Source organism: Nansenia antarctica (assembly GCF_963989245.1).
Source record: "Nansenia antarctica genome assembly, chromosome: 3".
Lineage (NCBI taxonomy): Eukaryota > Metazoa > Chordata > Actinopteri > Argentiniformes > Microstomatidae > Nansenia > Nansenia antarctica.
This window is the reverse complement of record NC_137688.1, coordinates 67,517,639-67,536,297: the sequence shown is the minus strand read 5'-3', so window position 1 is coordinate 67,536,297 and position 18,659 is coordinate 67,517,639. Positions and strand designations below refer to the sequence as shown.

Below are 18,659 nucleotides of genomic sequence, written 5' to 3'. Positions count from 1 at the left end.
GTTATGTTCTTTTACTGATTGTGTGTGTGTGTGTGTGTGTGTGTGTGTGTGTGTGTGTGTGTGTGTGTGTGTGTGTGTGTGTGTGTGTGTGTGTGTGTGCGATGTCCTTTTGCTTCAATAATGCCCATAATGCCAAACGTTGTCCCTAGCAGAAGCTCCTCCCTCGACAAAAATCCCCCACAAGAACAAAGAAAAAAAGAGGCAAGCGATAGCGCGCGGTTACTGTACAGCCTGGTCTCAATCACGTCCTCGTAGCTGAGATAAATTCAACCCACAACTTCACCGAAGTCATAATCTTACTGAACTCAACATGTCTGGAAGAGGAAAAGGAGGAAAGGGACTCGGAAAAGGAGGCGCCAAGCGTCATCGCAAGGTTCTCCGTGATAACATCCAGGGAATCACGAAGCCCGCTATTCGCCGCCTGGCTCGCCGTGGGGGTGTGAAGCGTATCTCTGGTCTGATCTACGAAGAGACCCGTGGTGTGCTGAAGGTGTTCCTTGAGAACGTTATCCGTGATGCCGTCACCTACACCGAGCATGCCAAGAGGAAGACCGTCACCGCCATGGATGTTGTATACGCTCTGAAACGCCAGGGACGTACTCTGTACGGCTTCGGCGGCTAAACTATTCGTAAACTCAACCACCCCCCTACAAAAAACAACGGCTCTTTTAAGAGCCACCCATCTCCACACAATAGAGTTGATTCCATTATTATAACACATTAATTTTGTCAGGCCTGTACATTCAACGGGTTTAGCTGTCATGAATAAAAACATACGTTGCCAAATCAATGTCAACGCAAGTAAATGCGTAGTCTTGGCATTCCACGACTAGAAATGACCATCCCACATTTGCACCCTAGAAAGATGGTTATTATGGATTATTACGCACACAACACAGTGCAGCCCCTTTTTCTATTGCGCATCTAGTGATAATAATAATGCATGCCCTTGTCGTACCATCCCAAAAGGACAATTCCTGGTAGTAATCGCTAGGCTGGTTGGGAGTTTGGGGGACTTGGTGTTCTATGTATATCATTCTCAATCTTCCTCTTGACGTTTTCATGTTCATATCGCCATCGGAAATAAGGCAACCCGACAGCCGGGTGAAAAAGTAAGGAAGGGGTGGGGGGAGGAGCCCGCGCGTGCGCAGATAATGTATTTACCCGCGAGGCAGACTAGAGCTTTGGAAGTGGATGTCAGCAGCCGCCTAATTTGCATAGCCCCACCTTTATATTACGGGTGTGCGTTTGCCGGCTCTTCATTCGTTTCTGAGAAGTAACGAGCCACTATCAACATGCCTGAGCCTGCGAAGCCTGCGCCCAAGAAGGGCTCCAAGAAAGCCGTCACCAAGACCGCCACCAAAACCGGCAAGAAGCGCAGAAAGTCCAGGAAGGAGAGCTATGCCATCTACGTGTACAAGGTCCTGAAGCAGGTCCACCCCGACACCGGCATCTCCTCCAAGGCCATGGGAATCATGAATTCCTTCGTCAACGACATCTTCGAGCGCATCGCCGGCGAGTCCTCTCGCCTAGCCCACTACAACAAGCGTTCTACCATCACCTCCAGGGAGATCCAGACCGCCGTGCGTCTGCTGCTCCCCGGTGAGCTGGCCAAGCACGCCGTGTCCGAGGGCACCAAAGCCGTAACCAAATACACCAGCTCCAAGTAAACAGATTTTCGTCTGTACTACTTACCCCAAAAGGCTCTTTTAAGAGCCACCCACCCTATCAAAAAAGAAAGCAATTCCATAGTGAGATGACCTCGAGTGCTACAAATCAGTCGAATGTATATGCTGTACTAATTGTGTATTGTAACAAGTAAGTACAATTATACAGTATTTATACAGCACCTTTCCCAGACCAAGGGTCTCAAAGTGCTTTACATAACAAGGAAGAAAACACAAATAAAACAGTAATACAGGAGTGAAAGCCACAGCAGGTTAAAACAGGCAGAAAGCATACATAACATAACAAGCATGTATAAGGCATATGTATCAATTACTCGATGTTACAATTTTCAAAGACTCCAGTCCTTAACGCGCAGGAGGTTTTGCGCGCCTTTTTTGTTCCTCACTTGTTTGTTGCTCACAAAAACGGTTTCCGCTATTGACAATGCTTAGTCTTGTTTCATGTTCAATGCAATGGCAAAATATGATCATGGAAGATAACCTCAATTCAATCATGGTATTATCATATGAAATCCATTTCCATGTGACATCCTCTATAGTCTCAATGAATGTGCCTTTTTAAAACCAACCCCCAATTGAATTGGCAATATAATAAAATGTGTTAATTTGACATTAGCATGGTCTGCAATTAAACACACATTAGCATGGTGATCACAGCATATTTAACACAGTTAACACAGTCTCTGTCAAGTTATTTTTAAACATTTTTTTTCATGGGAAACCAGGCCAAATTCTGTGCACCAGCCCAAGCCCAATTTTACCAGCACAATGCAACCTAAACTAGCCCAATTGGGCTGGAAGGGGTCTTTGGGCCTTGTTGGGGTGACAGTGCTGAGCTGTGTAATATTAGAGCTCCCCATAAGTGAGTGATGCTTTATCATAACCTACTATTCTGTATTCTGTGATTTGGTTTTAAGAGTAATATGTAATTATTTCCCACTTCAATGAATCTCAGAGGGTTGACTCTCAGATTGAGCTCTCTGTGAAGTCTAGAATCTGAGATTATTGAAGCCCAATCCTGTGATGGTGTCAACAGTCAGAGGATGTTCATATCTGGTCAGACTGGACCTCTATTACATATTCCTGGGGTCAGGTCATCTTCATTTGAATGATCCAATGATTGCAAATAGGACATTTGTTTTCAATGTTTTCTCAATAAACTGTAAAAGAGATTATTTTATTTTTTAGAGATTATTATTATTATTTTCTACATTTAAATGTTTTCCTTGTACAATGTAAATGACCCTAACCATCAAATCAGATTAAACTTTATTTACAATACATACTGTGGCACATTTCATTCACATATGCAGTATAGCCTAACGTGTTTTAATAACCCTGACATATTCAATACAATACAACATGCTTTTATAATCATGTGCTCATTGTGTGTGGATTTATGGCAAATTCTTCTAATTTAATCCATGTTAAATTGAGTCTATAACACCACATAATGTGGAAAATTGAAGGGGTCTGAACACTGTATATATACATATACTATCTATTTTAAGAACAGCCTATGGGGGTACCGCATTTTGATGTCCTCCCAGCACCATTAAGCTTTAGCCGAAGTAAATCACAGACCTTGTGTGGAGAAAATCCATGACCTACAGAATACACTGACTGACCCTGATTTACTTCGGATAATTTTACATAAGGAGTGCTTATCATAGTTAGACGATCACAACGAATTCACACATTAAGGCCTTATGCTGTTGTGAATTGGCCTACATGTATTTCGGTTACCGAGATGGCACGGTCAGCATCCCTGCAGGCTACTCATTTGAGTCGTATAAGTTATAGATTAACGCCCTACACGGGTGGTAAATGGAAACACGCCTTTGAGGGAAATATTGAGGTGGCTCTTAAAAGAGCCTTTGGGGATCTACTGTTAGATCAGGGTGGTGATCTTAGGCGCGCTCTCCACGGATACGGCGGGCCAGCTGGATGTCTTTGGGCATGATGGTGACTCTCTTGGCGTGGATGGCGCACAGGTTGGTGTCCTCGAACAGACCGACCAGGTAAGCCTCGCTAGCCTCCTGCAGGGCCATCACAGCAGAGCTCTGGAAGCGCAGGTCGGTCTTGAAATCCTGGGCGATTTCTCTCACCAGGCGCTGGAAGGGCAGCTTGCGGATCAGCAGCTCGGTGGACTTCTGGTAACGACGGATCTCCCTCAGAGCCACGGTGCCGGGCCTGTAGCGGTGAGGCTTCTTCACGCCGCCGGTGGCCGGGGCACTTTTACGGGCAGCCTTGGTGGCGAGCTGCTTCCTGGGGGCTTTGCCGCCGGTGGATTTACGAGCGGTTTGCTTGGTTCTGGCCATGACGATATCTTCCTTCGGTCAGTTGGAGTATAACCAATCTCAACAGAACGTTGTACATTTATAAACCCCCAGTCGTGCCCCGATTGGTTGGCGACTATAGACGAGCTCATTGGCTCGTTGGCGCCTCCTTCTCCGGCTGCCATTGGACACGAGCACCGTCCACAAATTCAAACACTTATACCCTGCCGCGCGCTTCCTTTGTTTGGCCCCTCCCCCAAACCGTTGGCTTCAAAGAGATGTAATTCCGATATCTTTTGTCAATGATAATCTATCCTTTAAATTATTATTTTTTAAAGCCAAAACAAATGTGAAGATACAAAAAAGTATGTAATGTACGACTATATGAATACAAATGAACAAGAACAGTGTAAACATTATGTACAGAGATCAGCGTGGTGCAGACACTTATTTTGTCTTTACGGTGGTTGTGTGCCATTGGACGTCCTTTAATCTCGCTGCTGTTGTGGACATTGTTGTCCTCTATCCTTAATCTATAACTTCATCATTGTTGTCCTCTATTCTAAATCTATAATTTCATTATTGTTGTCCTCTATTCTAAATCTATAATTTCAACATTGTTGTCCTCTAATTTTAATCTAAAGTTTCATAACTAGTTGTCCTCACCCAGTTCATACAAATGATGAACCAACAAACGCAAACTATTATTATGGAAGAACAAGGTCCACTACACAAGGAAGGGGTGATGTTTAAAACCGTAAAAAAAGGACTAAACGTTATTTCAAATGCTGAGGCAGTGACATCACGAGGATGTTTTCTGCCCAACCCTGTGTAATATGTATGGGTGCGTTCTCTGCCTCGTACATGAAATCACAATTAGTGTTCTTCACAACATGAAACACTCATAACGCAGACAAACAGTGGAGGGAGAGATGGACTGCACTTTTGGAGAGAGAAGTGGTTGGCTCTTAAAAGAGCCTTTGGGGTTAAGTAGTGGGGTCAAAGCCGTAGTCGAACTTTTACTTGGCTTTGGCGGGCTTCTCGGTCTTCTTGGGGAGCAGCACTGCCTGGATGTTGGGCAGCACACCACCCTGAGCGATGGTCACACCGCCCAGCAGTTTGTTCAGCTCCTCGTCGTTACGGACGGCCAGCTGCAGATGACGGGGGATGATACGAGACTTCTTGTTGTCGCGGGCGGCGTTGCCGGCCAACTCCAGGATCTCAGCAGTCAGGTACTCGAGCACGGCGGCCAGGTAAACCGGTGCGCCGGCGCCCACACGATGGGCATAGTTGCCCTTGCGTAGGAGCCTGTGGACACGGCCCACAGGGAACTGAAGCCCGGCGCGAGAAGAGCGGGTCTTTGCCTTTGCTCTGGCCTTGCCTCCAGTTTTGCCTCTTCCTGACATGGTGACGGTTGAGCGGGATCTAAAACAAGATGAAGAAAATAATTTCAGATAACAGTTCCGCCGCTTGGAGCGTCGTTCTTATAGCTCGCCTTGACGGCGTTCATTGGCCACTGGGTCGATGTCACCTCATCCAATCAAGAGACAGAGATTGTGACACTTCTGTCTTCGTGAGTTTCTCTCGCGCGCCAGAAATATTAATAGAAATGTAATCATTATATAATCTTAATTTAATTATTTAGGTCATTTAAAGGCAATATTAAAAAGATGGGTTTTTAGTCTTGACTTGAACATATGCGCTGAGGTTGCATCCCTAATGTAAACTGGCAGTGGAGACACAATTTGGGTGCATAAAATGAGAATGCAGCCTCACCAAATCTCTTCTTTTGTACATGTGGTACACAGAGAAAACCAGCGTCAGAAGACCTGACATGACATATTCAATATACTAAAACTAGTATATGCCATAATATAATAATAATAATAATAATAATAATAATAATAATAATATATAATTGATACGTATATAATATGTACATTGTGAAGTGCGTTCCCAGCTCTCTGTAGTACGTTACTCCTGACTGAGCGAAAAGTGTTCTGTTATCTCCCGCCTTTCTGTCCAAATATAACGTATTGGTGTAACGGAAAGAGGAACTAACTGTATATGTTGATATTATATGCAACTTTATCATTATGGACACTGTCATACCCCCACCATCCTCTCCCGCACACAGATCTACCGAGTGACACTTTATAGCGTCAAAGTGTAAACTAGACCTAGATGTCAAATCTCTCATTACTGCTCATTATTTACTCAATAAGTAAAACCATGATTGTCGTGTGTGTAAGTCCGTGGTTGACACTGGTGTAAAATACTAAAATAAACACTCGACTTTTCCTGTCGTCATGGATGATAATGCGTTTTTACGAAAATGTGGGTGGCTCTTAAAAGAGCCTTTTTGTGGTACAAATGGTGTCGGAAAGAACACTTTGAATGTTTACTTCTTCTTTGGGGCTGCCTTCTTTGCCTTGGGCTTCACCGTTTTGGGTTTGGCTACCTTGGGCTTGGCTGCCTTGACGGCCTTTTTGGGGCTCTTAGCCGGAGCCTTCTTGACCGGTGTGGCCTTCTTTACTTTCTTGGGGCTCTTGGTGGCCTTCTTGGTGACTGCCGCGGGCTTCTTTGCCTTCTTGGGAGACTTCTTGGCCACGGCGGGTTTCTTTGCCTTCTTGGGAGACTTCTTGGCAGCGACGGGCTTCTTTGTGGCCGCCTTCTTGGGTTTCGGGGTGGCGGCTTTCTTCGCCGGCTTCTTGGCCGCCACGACAGCCTGTTTGTTGACCTTGAAAGAGCCGGAGGCCCCGGTGCCCTTGAGCTGGAGCAGAGTGCCCTTGGTGACGAGGGTCTTGACGGCGACCTTGACGCGGGAGTTGTTCTTCTCCACGTCGTAGCCACCGGCCGACAGCGCCTTCTTGAGCGCGGCCAGAGACACGCCGCTCCTCTCCTTGGATGCGGACACGGCCGTCACGATGAGCTCGCCAACGCTGGGGCCAGCTGCTTTCTTGGGCCTGGCTGCTGCCTTCTTCTTAGGTGCCTTGGCCGGCGCGGGGGCTGCTGCTGGTGCGACTTCTGCCATGTCTGTAGAAAGTCTCGTTCGTTCCGGTAAACCAACTAGTCTGCAAAGCTGCTCTGTGAGAATGAAGCTCAACCCGGAGCAGGGGGCTGTCCTTAAACGCGGCATGAGAACCGTGCAGACTCAACCATCCCTGCTCAGCAGTCTGCTGCCGAAATGTTCGGGCGCCTGTGTTTTCTCCTCGCGAATAACGGGCTAAAAGTCACCAGTGGTGCCGAGTTGAGGTCCAAATGCAAACGGGCCAGCGAGCAGACTTGCCTCCGTTTAGAATAAAGTCATGTGAGCCGCGAAGGCTTCGTGTGTTTTGTTGTGACTCTCTCAAAACCCCACCGTTCCACTGTCGGAGGGAGCGGTGCGCACAGCTTTTCCTGTGTTATTTGTCTCATAAAGTGTCTTAAATTGCATACGATTGGGACCAGCACTCGTTGTCCAGGTAGCCAGGTTGTCTGGTAAGGGAGTACAAAGGTTGAGGGTCCCCCGATGTGGTGCGGGGTGTTATAAATATGAGCTCTTTTGGTGGTCGTGAAACACAGTCGCGGGGATGGGGCTGAGAGCTTGTCCCTATAGGTGATTTTTCAGATGGTGTCCCTCTCCCTCCTATTAAATCTAGACAAGACAGGTGAAAGCCATAGTTAGACTATGATTGTTGCATGTTTACTCTGAGGAATAAATTGCGATATTATCACCAGCATTTTAATCCTGACACGATGATATTTTGAGACGTGTGTCGTCCGTGTCGAGGATGTATATCAGCAGTCTTATGATGAATATGTTCGGCTACTAAACTAGATAGTAACTAGCCTTAAAATTGCGATCATAACTTTGTTTGTAAAAATAATAATAAATGAAGGCAGGCAGGCGAATTGTTTGTCTAACTTCCCCCTATCTTCATGGACAAGACATGTCTCCTGTGAGGAAGTCTCCACAATCAATTGCCATATTACCAGCATATCACTGACACGATAAATGGTTGATTCGTTCCCTGTGACGTCCGTCTTGAACAACATTGTGTTCATCCTGAATATGAAATGTCCGACAATGAAGACGACGAACATATCAACGACCTAAGAGTAGTACTATAATGGACTAAGTAGGCCTACAGCCTTACAGTTGCATCAATCTCTCGCTAATAAACGCTTTATTTATGTAGCACTTTTTTCCCCAAAACAAGTTACAGCGTACTTCACATAAAACGAAAATATAAATGAAACAGGTTGAAAGAGGACCAAGTGTGCACAGATGCAGAAATTCATAAACAAATGGGTCGTCAAGTTAAAGGGAAACACAGGCCTAATAAAGCTATCAAGCTGGACCACTCCAAGTCGTTGCACACACCTGTCACACATTTCGCCTGCCTAATGTCATCGGGATGATATGATTGCCTAGATCAGAAAAACAACAACATTGTGTTGCTTTATTTATAGATCTCTCCAACGCATTAGATATGGTCGACCATTACCTACCCATTCAGAGGTTGTCTGAAATAGACCTGGATCAGGCTTCATGCTTCCTAACCCTAACCCTTCTATAGAAGGTTTGAACATTACTGAATAGAGTTAAGACATAGTGGGCTGGTTTCACAGACAAGGCTTAAGGTTTGTCCCAAACTAAAAAGCATCAATGGAGATTTTATATTGAAAGTGTGATTTAGTCCTTTGGATTAGATTATCTGTAAATAATTGTAAAGGGTATTGATATGCTGGTGACACTGTTGTACAGTAGGCTATTACCCCCATGACTGACCAGGCTCTTTCTGAGCTACAGTCTGCATTCACTTTGTTTGTAATTCTGGAAAGACAAAATCTATGTTACTTACCAAATCACAGAAACATGTATCTGATGATTCACTTACGTCAAATGTATTTGGTGTTAGGGTTAGGGTTCCAAGTCACGTTGGATAAAGATGTTTGCTAAACAACTTCTCCCTCTTCATTACTCCCTTTTATAGTGGGGGAAATAAGTATTCAACACATCAATAATTGTTGTAATTCAACATATTTATATTGCAGCTATTCACATTACATTGAGACCATACATTGGTATTAAGTTAATCAAACTACACAGCTAAAGAAACTGTAACATTCCTGAAAAAAGTTCCTACATACCTACAGTGAAGTTGGGAGGTTGATGCGTCACGGCGTTGGGCTGCTTCTCTTCACACGGTGGAGCTCTGGTGGAACCCAGAAGACCAGGGAAGATGCTCCTGGTCTCCCAGCAGGACAACGATCCAAAACATCTCAGCTGGTTCCAGAGGGAGGAAGTAAAGGTGTTGGACTGTCAACCGGCAGCTTAAATCCAATATAAAACGTGTGGAAGCCACTGAAGATCAATATTCACCAGCAGACCCCCAGAATCTTCAAGACTTAAAGACTCAGTGTTATAGAACGGCTAAAATCCTCATCACTCACTTTCATACAGCGAGCATCTCGAAGCATCTTGAAGCATCTCGAAGCATCTTGAAGCCATCACTGGAATGAGGCTGAACTAAATTTCAGTTAGAGTGCAATACTTCTTGCCTGTGTCATCCCCTTTATTGCTACAGTGGATTATTACCATTGCTTCATCTGTATGGTCTTATTGAGTTGATATCATGTCTGGTCTTAATGTCATGTGAATAGATGCAATAGCAATATGTTAAGTTAAACATGTTGAATACTTATTTCCCCCACTGTAAAGTCCTCCAGGCCCTACTTACCTAATCTCATTATTACAATTCAGGGTAATGAGGTTCATCTGTGTTTAAGTTCTCAGACTTGGTTAACTCTTGAGGCTCCCCACTAAATTGGATAAATCCGCTTTTAATTCCTGTGCACCTAACTGCTAGAACAATCTACAGAAAGGACATTCAGTTGGCTGTTCCGGTGCCACTTGTGCAGTTTAGGGTGTTAAATGAGGACCTCCATGGTGATTTAAATGTGATTTATCTTAATATCGTGGTTATATATGATGGGTGATTCCCCAGTAATATTAAACAATATATATTGGCCATGCGTGCACAGCTTAGTTACCCGTTCATTTGACAGACAGGAGGGAGAAAGTGTGGCGAGATCACCTGCACGTTCAAGTACTACAACATTGTAGCACGCAAGGTCAACCCGCTATGGAATTAGTCTTATGTTGAAAGGGTGGGTGGCTCTTAAAAGAGCCTTTGGGGTTAGTGGAGCAGGCAGAAGCGCTACTACTTGGAGCTGGTGTACTTGGTCACGGCCTTGGTGCCCTCGGACACCGCGTGCTTGGCCAGCTCACCGGGGAGCAGCAGACGCACGGCGGTCTGGATCTCCCTGGAGGTGATGGTAGACCGCTTGTTGTAGTGGGCCAGGCGAGAAGACTCACCGGCGATGCGCTCGAAGATGTCGTTGACAAAGGAGTTCGATAGTTATGGAGATAGACTCCAGTTCTATGAGTGGAGCGGAGCCCCATAGGGGAGCTCTGCTCCTATTGGTTTACCCGCTACCTAAAGTAGCCAATGACTGAATTTTTCAATGCCTGCGCCCGCCTGGGGTGCTATATAAAGGGGTGTACTTCGCTACCTCATTCTCCCAAACATACAAAAACAGCCGGGTTTGAACGAGTCGAAGTGGGCCAGCAGCCCTATGGGGCTCCGCTCCACTCATAGAACTGGAGTCTATCTCCATAACTATCGTTCTATATCGTGGAGCTCCGCCCCATAGGGGAGCTCTGCTCCTATTGGTTTAGGCGGAGCGAACGAGGCCAAATGTACCCCCACTGAGACTATTAATCCGTAAAACAATCTCAGCGGCACCCGGAGCTGACCACTGATGTTGGTTCAAGACAACCTTAAAAAGTTGGCCCAACCCACACGAGTCTGCTCCACTGATCTAGCCCTTACGTGAGCACGCAGGGTTGTAGATCTAACGGAACATGTCCTGGAGGAGGGTCCCCTCCCCAGGCACATCCGTAATCATCCTGACAGCACTTGAATAGCATCCCCAACCAGGGTAATCCAAGTGCCATCCCCACTACCTCAGTCCTCAGCAAACTGAGGACAGAGTGAGAAAAGGATGAGGAAGAAATATCACTTACCTAACCCTTACGTTGGGTTGTTGATCTAACAGACATGTCCTGGAGGAGGGTCCCCTCCCCAGGCACATCCGTATTCATCCTGACAGCACTTGAATAGAATCCCCATGACCAGGGTAATCCAAGTGCCCTTCCCACAACATCAGTCATCAGCAAAACTGAGGACAGAATGAGAAAGGATTGAGGACGAATATCACTGACCTAACCCTTACGTGAGCACGTAGGGTTGTAGATCTAACGGAACATGTCCTGGAGGAGGGTCCCCTCCCCAGGCACATCCGTAATCATCCTGACAGCACTTGAATAGAATCCCCAACCAGGGTGATCCAAGTGCTTTCCCCACTACATCAGTCATCAGCAAAACTGAGGACAGAATGAGAAAAGGATGCGGAAGAAATATCACTGATCTAACCCTTACGTGAGCACGTAGGGTTGTTGATCTAACGGAACATGTCCTGGAGGAGGGTCCCCTCCCCAGGCACATCCGTATTCATCCTGACAACACTTGAATAGGATCCCCATGACCAGGGTAATCCAAGTGCCTTCCCACTACATCAGTCATCAGCAAAACTGAGGACAGAATGAGAAAAGGATGAGGAAGAATATCTTTCAAGTAATACCGTACAAAAAGTGATGGCGACGACCAAGACGCCGCCTCACATATCTCCTCCACTCCCACTCCCCTGAGAATGGCCACTGATGTGGCCATGCCCCTGGTGGAATGAGCCCGAATGCCAGTCGGCACGGGCTGCCCCTTCGATTCGTATGCGAGGCTAATAGCCTCGCAAATCCAATGGGACAGCCTCTGCTTCGAGAGTGGTGCCCCGGCTTTCTGTCCGCCGTAGCAGATCAGAAGCTGGGGAGAAGATCTCAGTCCTGCCGTGCGCTTCACATATTGTGCCAACGCGCGCACCGGACATAGACAATGTAAACGCCTCTCCCTCTCTCCGTCGTGAGGAGGAGGAAAAAAGGCGCTCAGAGCACAGCTCTGAACCCTAAACCCACGATTAACCTTAGGGATAAAAGCCGGGTTAGGGCGTAACACAGCTTTTGTTTTGTCATCAGATATGATCAACAATCTGCCCGTGTCGAGAGAGCACATAAATCACTCACTCGCTTAGCCGTAGTCAAGGCGAGGAGCTGACTCGTCTTGAGAGACAATAAACGCAACGACACAGTGTCAATGGGTTCGAATGGGGCACGCACAGCGCCTCTAGCACAATCGACAGGTCCCATTTTGGCATTAGAGTCCTACGAGGGCGTCTAAGCCTACACACTCCAGTCAAAAAACGCTTAACCAGCGAATGACTGAACAGTGTCGTTGTCGCAAAACCCTCATGACAAGCTGAGATGACAGCCGCGTAAACTTTAATAGTTCTCGCCGCCAATCCCTTGTCAAACAGCGACTGTAAGAAGCACAAGAACGTTTCGACCCGACAGCAGACTGGGTCAACGTCCTGTCCCTCACACTGTGTAAACACTCGCCAGCGCGCCGCATATCCCTTTGCAGTGGATTGCGCGCGCGCACTCTGAATGGTCTGAATGACCGCGTCTGTCAGACCCCTGCGTTCTAACAAATCCATCTCAGTAACCAGGCCATGAGGGGGCCCCCCATCATAGGCGGCCCCCTCACCAAGCCTCTGGCTTGAGAGAGTGCATCTTGTCGATGAGGTATGGGCCATGGGCCCTCTACCAACATCTCCATCAGTTCCGGAAACCACGGGGCTCCGGGACGGTCCGGGGCTACAAGAATTAACTCTAGCCTCTCTGACCTCACTCGTGCCAACAGTGGGAGGATAGATGTCAGGGGTGGGAACGCGTATAACAGGACCCTCGGCCATGGGTGGTGTGCGAATGTATCGACTCCCAATGGCGGGTTGTCCTGTTCGCGCAGGAAGAACCAAAGGCGACACTGCGCATTCGTCCGTGACGCAAACAGAACCACTTCTGCTTGCCCGAACCGTGCCCAAATCAGCGACACAATGGAGGGTGCTAACCTCCAGTCGTCGTCCCTCGGGCCTCCCCGTGATAACAGATCTGCTCCTTCGTTGAGCAGACCTGGAATGTGGAGAGCTTTCAGCGAACTCAGGCGACTCCGCGCGCGATGACGCGCGGGTCTCTCCAGTAGCTCAGGTCGGTTTTGACCGATCTCTGTATTACAATCAACTTGCGACGGCGTTCTCACTGGAACCCGTCGCAGTCGTGCGAACCGCCTCTGCAGTCTGCGCATGTGTAACAGGCCTAAGGGGACCACTACATGGGCTGCAGACCTCAGTCCTAGTAAGGACATCCTTGACAGAGCGGTGATTGTATTTGTCACTCGACACACCCAGGGAGCTGACGTCAGTGTCGCTCTCCGTGGTGCCGATAAACTGGCCCTCATCTCGGCAGTATCCAACTGAATGCCTAGATAGGAAAACTGTTGAGCCGGCCACGGAGCACTCTCTGTCCAGTTTACAGCTAACCCCAGCTGAGTGAGGCGCTGCACCAGTGAGGTTGCGTCCCGAATGGCTCGATTTGGGCATTGGGCCAAGACCAGTAGGTCGTCGAGATCCGCATATTATGCGTATCTCGTTACGCCTCAGTGGTTCGAGTGCTGTCTGCACGCATTTGGAGAAAAAACGAGGAGCAAGCGCGTACCCGAAGGGCAGGCGCGTGTACTCGTAAACCTTCCCTTGGAAAACAAAACGTAGGAATTTCCTGTGCCACTCTGTGATTGGCACACGAAATACGCGACCCTCAGGTATCTACGAAAGGGGCGTTTCGCCACTCTCTCGTTGAGGACCCTGAAATCTAGTATGGGTCTCATGTCTCCCGAATTCTTTGGGACAAGGAAATACGGGGAGTACCATCTCATGTCCCACTGGTCCCTCGGAACCAATGTCACTGCGCCCTTTGTTAGGAGATTCGTAATCTCCTCCCGGAGCGCACGTGTCTTTATCGGGCAGGACAAAAAACAGTCTCTCTCACGCCCCTGAAGGGCGGAGGAGGCTGAATGAACTGTAGTGCATATCCCCTCCTCAATGTCCTGTCAAGCCAGCCCGACAGAATACCTGTCCCTTCTAGTCATTCTGCATAAAGCAACGACAGCGGCTGGGCCGTCTGTTGTGGTGCAGTCGACAGAAAAAGCTTGAATTTCTGTATGACCCCAGCCGCCGCTGCCCACCGAGGAGATGGCACAGCCCAAGGTGGGGTCATTTCGAAAAGGGATGGGCTGCCGTCTGTAAAGAGTGTTTGTTATGTGTAACAATGCTCTTTATTGACGCAGGTTTATTATGCCTGATAATCAAAGAACCGGCCGCACGCTCATGAGCTGGGCCAGGTCTTGATAGACATGGAGGGGTTTTTGATGTAAATAACGCCTCGTGTCGTGATAGGGGTAAGTCCGCTAGGCAGAGAGCTGGCCACACGCCGGTAAGCTGGGCTAGTCTCCGCTTCGTTTCTAACTGGTAGCGATTCGACCACACTCTGACAAGGCAGGTGGGTCTCCGCTCCGGTAGATACCATGGAAAATCCTCCTTAGGGATTTACCGTCTGACTTACCGTCTGTAAAGAGTGTTTGTTATGTGTAACAATGCTCTTTATTGACGCAGGTTTATTATGCCTGATAATCAAAGAACCGGCCGCACGCTCATGAGCTGGGCCAGGTCTTGATAGACATGGAGGGGTTTTTGATGTAAATAACGCCTCGTGTCGTGATAGGGGTAAGTCCGCTAGGCAGAGAGCTGGCCACACGCCGGTAAGCTGGGCTAGTCTCCGCTTCGTTTCTAACTGGTAGCGATTCGACCACACTCTGACAAGGCAGGTGGGTCTCCGCTCCGGTAGATACCATGGAAAATCCTCCTTAGGGATTTACCGTCTGACTTACCGTCTGTAAAGAGTGTTTGTTATGTGTAACAATGCTCTTTATTGACGCAGGTTTATTATGCCTGATAATCAAAGAACCGGCCGCACGCTCATGAGCTGGGCCAGGTCTTGATAGACATGGAGGGGTTTTTGATGTAAATACCGCCTCGTGTCGTGATAGGGGTAAGTCTGCTAGGCAGAGAGCTGGCCACACGCCGGTAAGCTGGGCTAGTCTCCGCTTCGTTTCTAACCGGTAGCGATTCGACCACACTCTGACAAGGCAGGTGGGTCTCCGCTCCGGTAGATACCATGGAAAATCCTCCTTAGGGATTTACCGTCTGACTTACCGTCTGTAAAGAGTGTTTGTTATGTGAAACAATGCTCTTTATTGACGCAGGTTTATTATGCCTGATAATCAAAGAACCGGCCGCACGCTCATGAGCTGGGCCAGGTCTTGAATAGACATGGAGGGGTTTTTGATGTAAATACCGCCTCGTGTCGTGATAGGGGTAAGTCTGCTAGGCAGAGAGCTGGCCACACGCCGGTAAGCTGGGCTAGTCTCCGCTTCGTTTCTAACCGGTAGCGATTCGACCACACTCTGACAAGGCAGGTGGGTCTCCGCTCTGGTAGATACCATGGAAAATCCTCCTTAGGGATTTACCGTCTGACTTACCGTCTGTAAAGAGTGTTTGTTATGTGTAACAATGCTCTTTATTGACGCAGGTTTATTATGCCTGATAATCAAAGAACCGGCCGCACGCTCATGAGCTGGGCCAGGTCTTGATAGACATGGAGGGGTTTTTGATGTAAATACCGCCTCGTGTCGTCGCGGCACTGAGTTTGCTCAGAAACTCCGCCTCCGCTGCAGACAGACCGTTGGGTCGGTCTGTGGTGATCTTCGCAATGGCGGCGTTAAACACGGCGATGTTATTCGCCGCCGCCTGCGCACCGAGCTCATCAGAGCTTTCTGATTCTGACACCGGCACCGACCACTCAGCTGGGTGAGGGCGGCGTGGTGTCAGGGCCGGCTGAGCGGGCGGGACCATCCCTACTTGGGGAGGTGCCTGCCCAGAACGCCGCTCTGGGGCCTGTCCGGACGCATCATCGGCAGAGCTATTCGAGTCGGATAGCATCCCCGAGATAGCGCCCGCCAGGGGACAACGCTCTCCTTGATCCAGGCCATCCCCTTTCGCCTTTCCGCGACGGAAAGGAGGTGGAAGGGGAGGCAGCTGGGGGAGGCGACCAACGCCGCCTCGGCATGTTCGGGGCCGAGGCAGACGTGGCAGAAGTCGTGCTTGTCCTCCGCTGCTAGGAAATCGCAGCGGCAGGTGTCCCGGAGGAACTTCTTCGTGGTCGGCGGCGGACGATCCATCGCTGAAGGGAAAAGTCTCCTCCGCTGAAAAGTGTCCTCCGCTGCTCGGAAGTCGCAGCGGCAGGCGTCCCGGAGGAACTTCTCCATAGGCGGCGGACGATCCATATCTTGAAGGGAAAAGTCTGGCGGGTTCTCCAGTCTTAGTAGTCGTCCTTCTCAGTCTTCAGATATAAACCCGTGCTGAACTTTTTGGGAGAATGAGGTAGCGAAGTACACCCCTTTATATAGCACCCCAGGCGGGCGCAGGCATTGAAAAATTCAGTCATTGGCTACTTTAGGTAGCGGGTAAACCAATAGGAGCAGAGCTCCCCTATGGGGCGGAGCTCCACGATATAGAACATGATTCCCATGGCCTTGGAGGAGATGCCGGTGTCGGGGTGGACCTGTTTCAGGACCTTGTACACGTAGATGGCATAGCTCTCCTTCCTGGACTTTCTGCGCTTCTTGCCGGTTTTGCCTGCGGTCTTGGTGACGGCTTTCTTGGAGCCCTTCTTGGGCGCTGACTTCGCTGGCTCGGGCATGTTGATGATGGCTCGTTTCTTTTCAGGAACGAATGGCGGGGCTGTGGTCACCTACCCGATATATGAAGGGGGAGCTATGCAAATTAGGCGGCTGCTGACACACGCTTTCGAGCTTGACTCAAGGCCGGTTTAGGCTTCTGCGTCGAATTTACGTGCGTAGCTTACGTAAATTCTTACGTAGGTCTCGCAATTTACACTTCTGCGTAGGCCGCACTGCAATTACACCGTCACATCGCTAGGTGGCAGTGTGTTTTCAGCCCCTGTGCTGTGCCTCTTCCGGTTAGGAACTCAACGGAGCTCAAAGCTCTAAGCGGCATAATAGCGATCTTTTTGTTGTTATGTTGTTGTAAATAAAAGTTCTATGATACATTGAAATGACATTAAACTAAGATAATACGATGGTTATCATAATTTTTCAAATCTTTATTAATAAGTAATTACAGAAAAGGTGAATGACATTTCTGTCATGACTTCCGCATTTTGGGCGACGAGAGAGTCGGAATCTTGTCTGAATCATGTGCTACCAAGCGGACCAATCACAGAGCTTACGGTTAACGTGCGCTCTGACGGGTGGATAGATTTTTTGAGAGGAGCACGTCCAGGCTACGCACGTCCACGCGGGACTACGTAAGCTTACGCGTAGCCTACGGCGTCGACTTTACGCAGAAGCCTAAACCGGCCTTCAGGCACTCAACAAACATACGCTTGCCTCGCGGACACATAAATGATCTGCGCGCGCGCGGGCTCCTAAAGGCCGGTTTAGGCTTCTGCGTCGAATTTACGTGCGTAGCTTACGTAAATTCTTACGTAGGTCTCGCAATTTACACTTCTGCGTAGGCCGCGCTGCAATTACACCGTCACATCGCTAGGTGGCAGTGTGTTTTCAGCCCCTGTGCTGTGCCTCTTCCGGTTAGGAACTCAACGGAGCTCAAAGCTCTAAGCAGCATAATAGCGATCTTTTTGTTGTTATGTTGTTGTAAATAAAAGTTCTATGATGCATTGAAATGACATTAAACTAAGATAATACGATGGTTATCATAATTTTTCAAATCTTTATTAATAAGTAATTACAGAAAAGGTGAATGACATTTCTGTCATGACTTCCGCATTTTGGGCGACGAGAGAGTCGGAATCTTGTCTGAATCATGTGCTACCAAGCGGACCAATCACAGAGCTTACGGTTAACGTGCGCTCTGACGCGTGGATAGATTTTTTGAGAGGAGCACGTCCAGGCTACGCACGTCCACGCGGGACTACGTAAGCTTACGCGTAGCCTACGGCGTCGACTTTACGCAGAAGCCTAAACCGGCCTTGAGTCTCCTCCCCCACACATCCATTACGCTGCTTTACCACTCGGCTGTCCGGTTGCCGTGGTGTTTTTTCACTTTCTTCTTCCTCATCTTCTAGGATGCGTCCTATAATGTGGAATGTTCTGTTCAAGTTACTGTGTCCGATTCCTCGTCTTGTCATTACTCCCCCCTCTTTTCTATTTCCTCCCCTGTTTTTCTCACTACCCACAACATGGAGGTGTCTTCCTCTTGTCTCCTTTTTTATTGGCTTCCATATGGCAGCAGTTATTATTATTAACCAATGTGAGATCCAGTGTCGACACCTTTCCTGTGTTCACATCTATTCTTCTTTTACCTCCGTCATTGAAACATTGAAACATGTGTAACGATGGTCAAACAGGCAAACTTCTTTCAACCAATTATTTGTATTGATCTGCATGGAAGACATATAAAACACAAATCTTCCTCTGGTCTGCAACTCTTGTGAATCCATTAAGATGGCAGCCATATTCTGGTTGTCCCACCGTGTATGTATATTTCACATCAGAATAATTTGTTTACAGAAAGAACACAAATTTCCCTCAAACATTAC

General features: G+C 48.0%; 6 protein-coding genes across 6 annotated transcripts in view; 2 read left to right on the top strand and 4 right to left on the bottom strand.

The window, feature by feature from the left end:
- Nucleotides 1-310: 310 nt before the first annotated feature.
- LOC308154292 (histone H4) lies at nucleotides 311-622 on the top strand (the record flags this gene model as incomplete). The annotated part of the gene is made up of 1 exon (XM_080527456.1): nucleotides 311-622. One exon carries the CDS (start codon nucleotides 311-313, stop codon nucleotides 620-622), a length of 312 nt encoding a protein of 103 aa, XP_080383582.1.
- A 673-nt stretch (nucleotides 623-1,295) lies between these two features.
- LOC308152100 (histone H2B-like) lies at nucleotides 1,296-1,670 on the top strand (the record flags this gene model as incomplete). The annotated part of the gene is made up of 1 exon (XM_080525010.1): nucleotides 1,296-1,670. One exon carries the CDS (start codon nucleotides 1,296-1,298, stop codon nucleotides 1,668-1,670), a length of 375 nt encoding a protein of 124 aa, XP_080381136.1.
- A 1,928-nt stretch (nucleotides 1,671-3,598) lies between these two features.
- LOC308152077 (histone H3.2) lies at nucleotides 3,599-4,009 on the bottom strand (the record flags this gene model as incomplete). The annotated part of the gene is made up of 1 exon (XM_080524987.1): nucleotides 3,599-4,009. One exon carries the CDS (start codon nucleotides 4,007-4,009, stop codon nucleotides 3,599-3,601), a length of 411 nt encoding a protein of 136 aa, XP_080381113.1.
- A 977-nt stretch (nucleotides 4,010-4,986) lies between these two features.
- On the bottom strand, nucleotides 4,987-5,373 carry LOC308152091 (histone H2A-like; the record flags this gene model as incomplete). The annotated part of the gene is made up of 1 exon (XM_080525001.1): nucleotides 4,987-5,373. One exon carries the CDS (start codon nucleotides 5,371-5,373, stop codon nucleotides 4,987-4,989), a length of 387 nt encoding a protein of 128 aa, XP_080381127.1.
- Nucleotides 5,374-6,368: 995 nt separating this feature from the next.
- The window catches only part of LOC308152062 (histone H1-like), a gene marked incomplete at both ends in the record, with an annotated part of 166,941 nt that continues 154,650 nt past the window's right edge, over nucleotides 6,369-18,659 (bottom strand). Inside the window, one exon of the mRNA XM_080524970.1 lies at nucleotides 6,369-6,479. Within this exon, the coding sequence (XP_080381096.1) occupies nucleotides 6,369-6,479 (111 nt within the window). The remainder of the gene's footprint in view (nucleotides 6,480-18,659) is intronic.
- On the bottom strand, nucleotides 10,177-16,778 carry LOC308152109 (histone H2B; the record flags this gene model as incomplete). Its single annotated transcript, XM_080525019.1, has 2 exons — nucleotides 10,177-10,369; nucleotides 16,597-16,778. 2 exons carry the CDS (start codon nucleotides 16,776-16,778, stop codon nucleotides 10,177-10,179), a joined length of 375 nt encoding a protein of 124 aa, XP_080381145.1.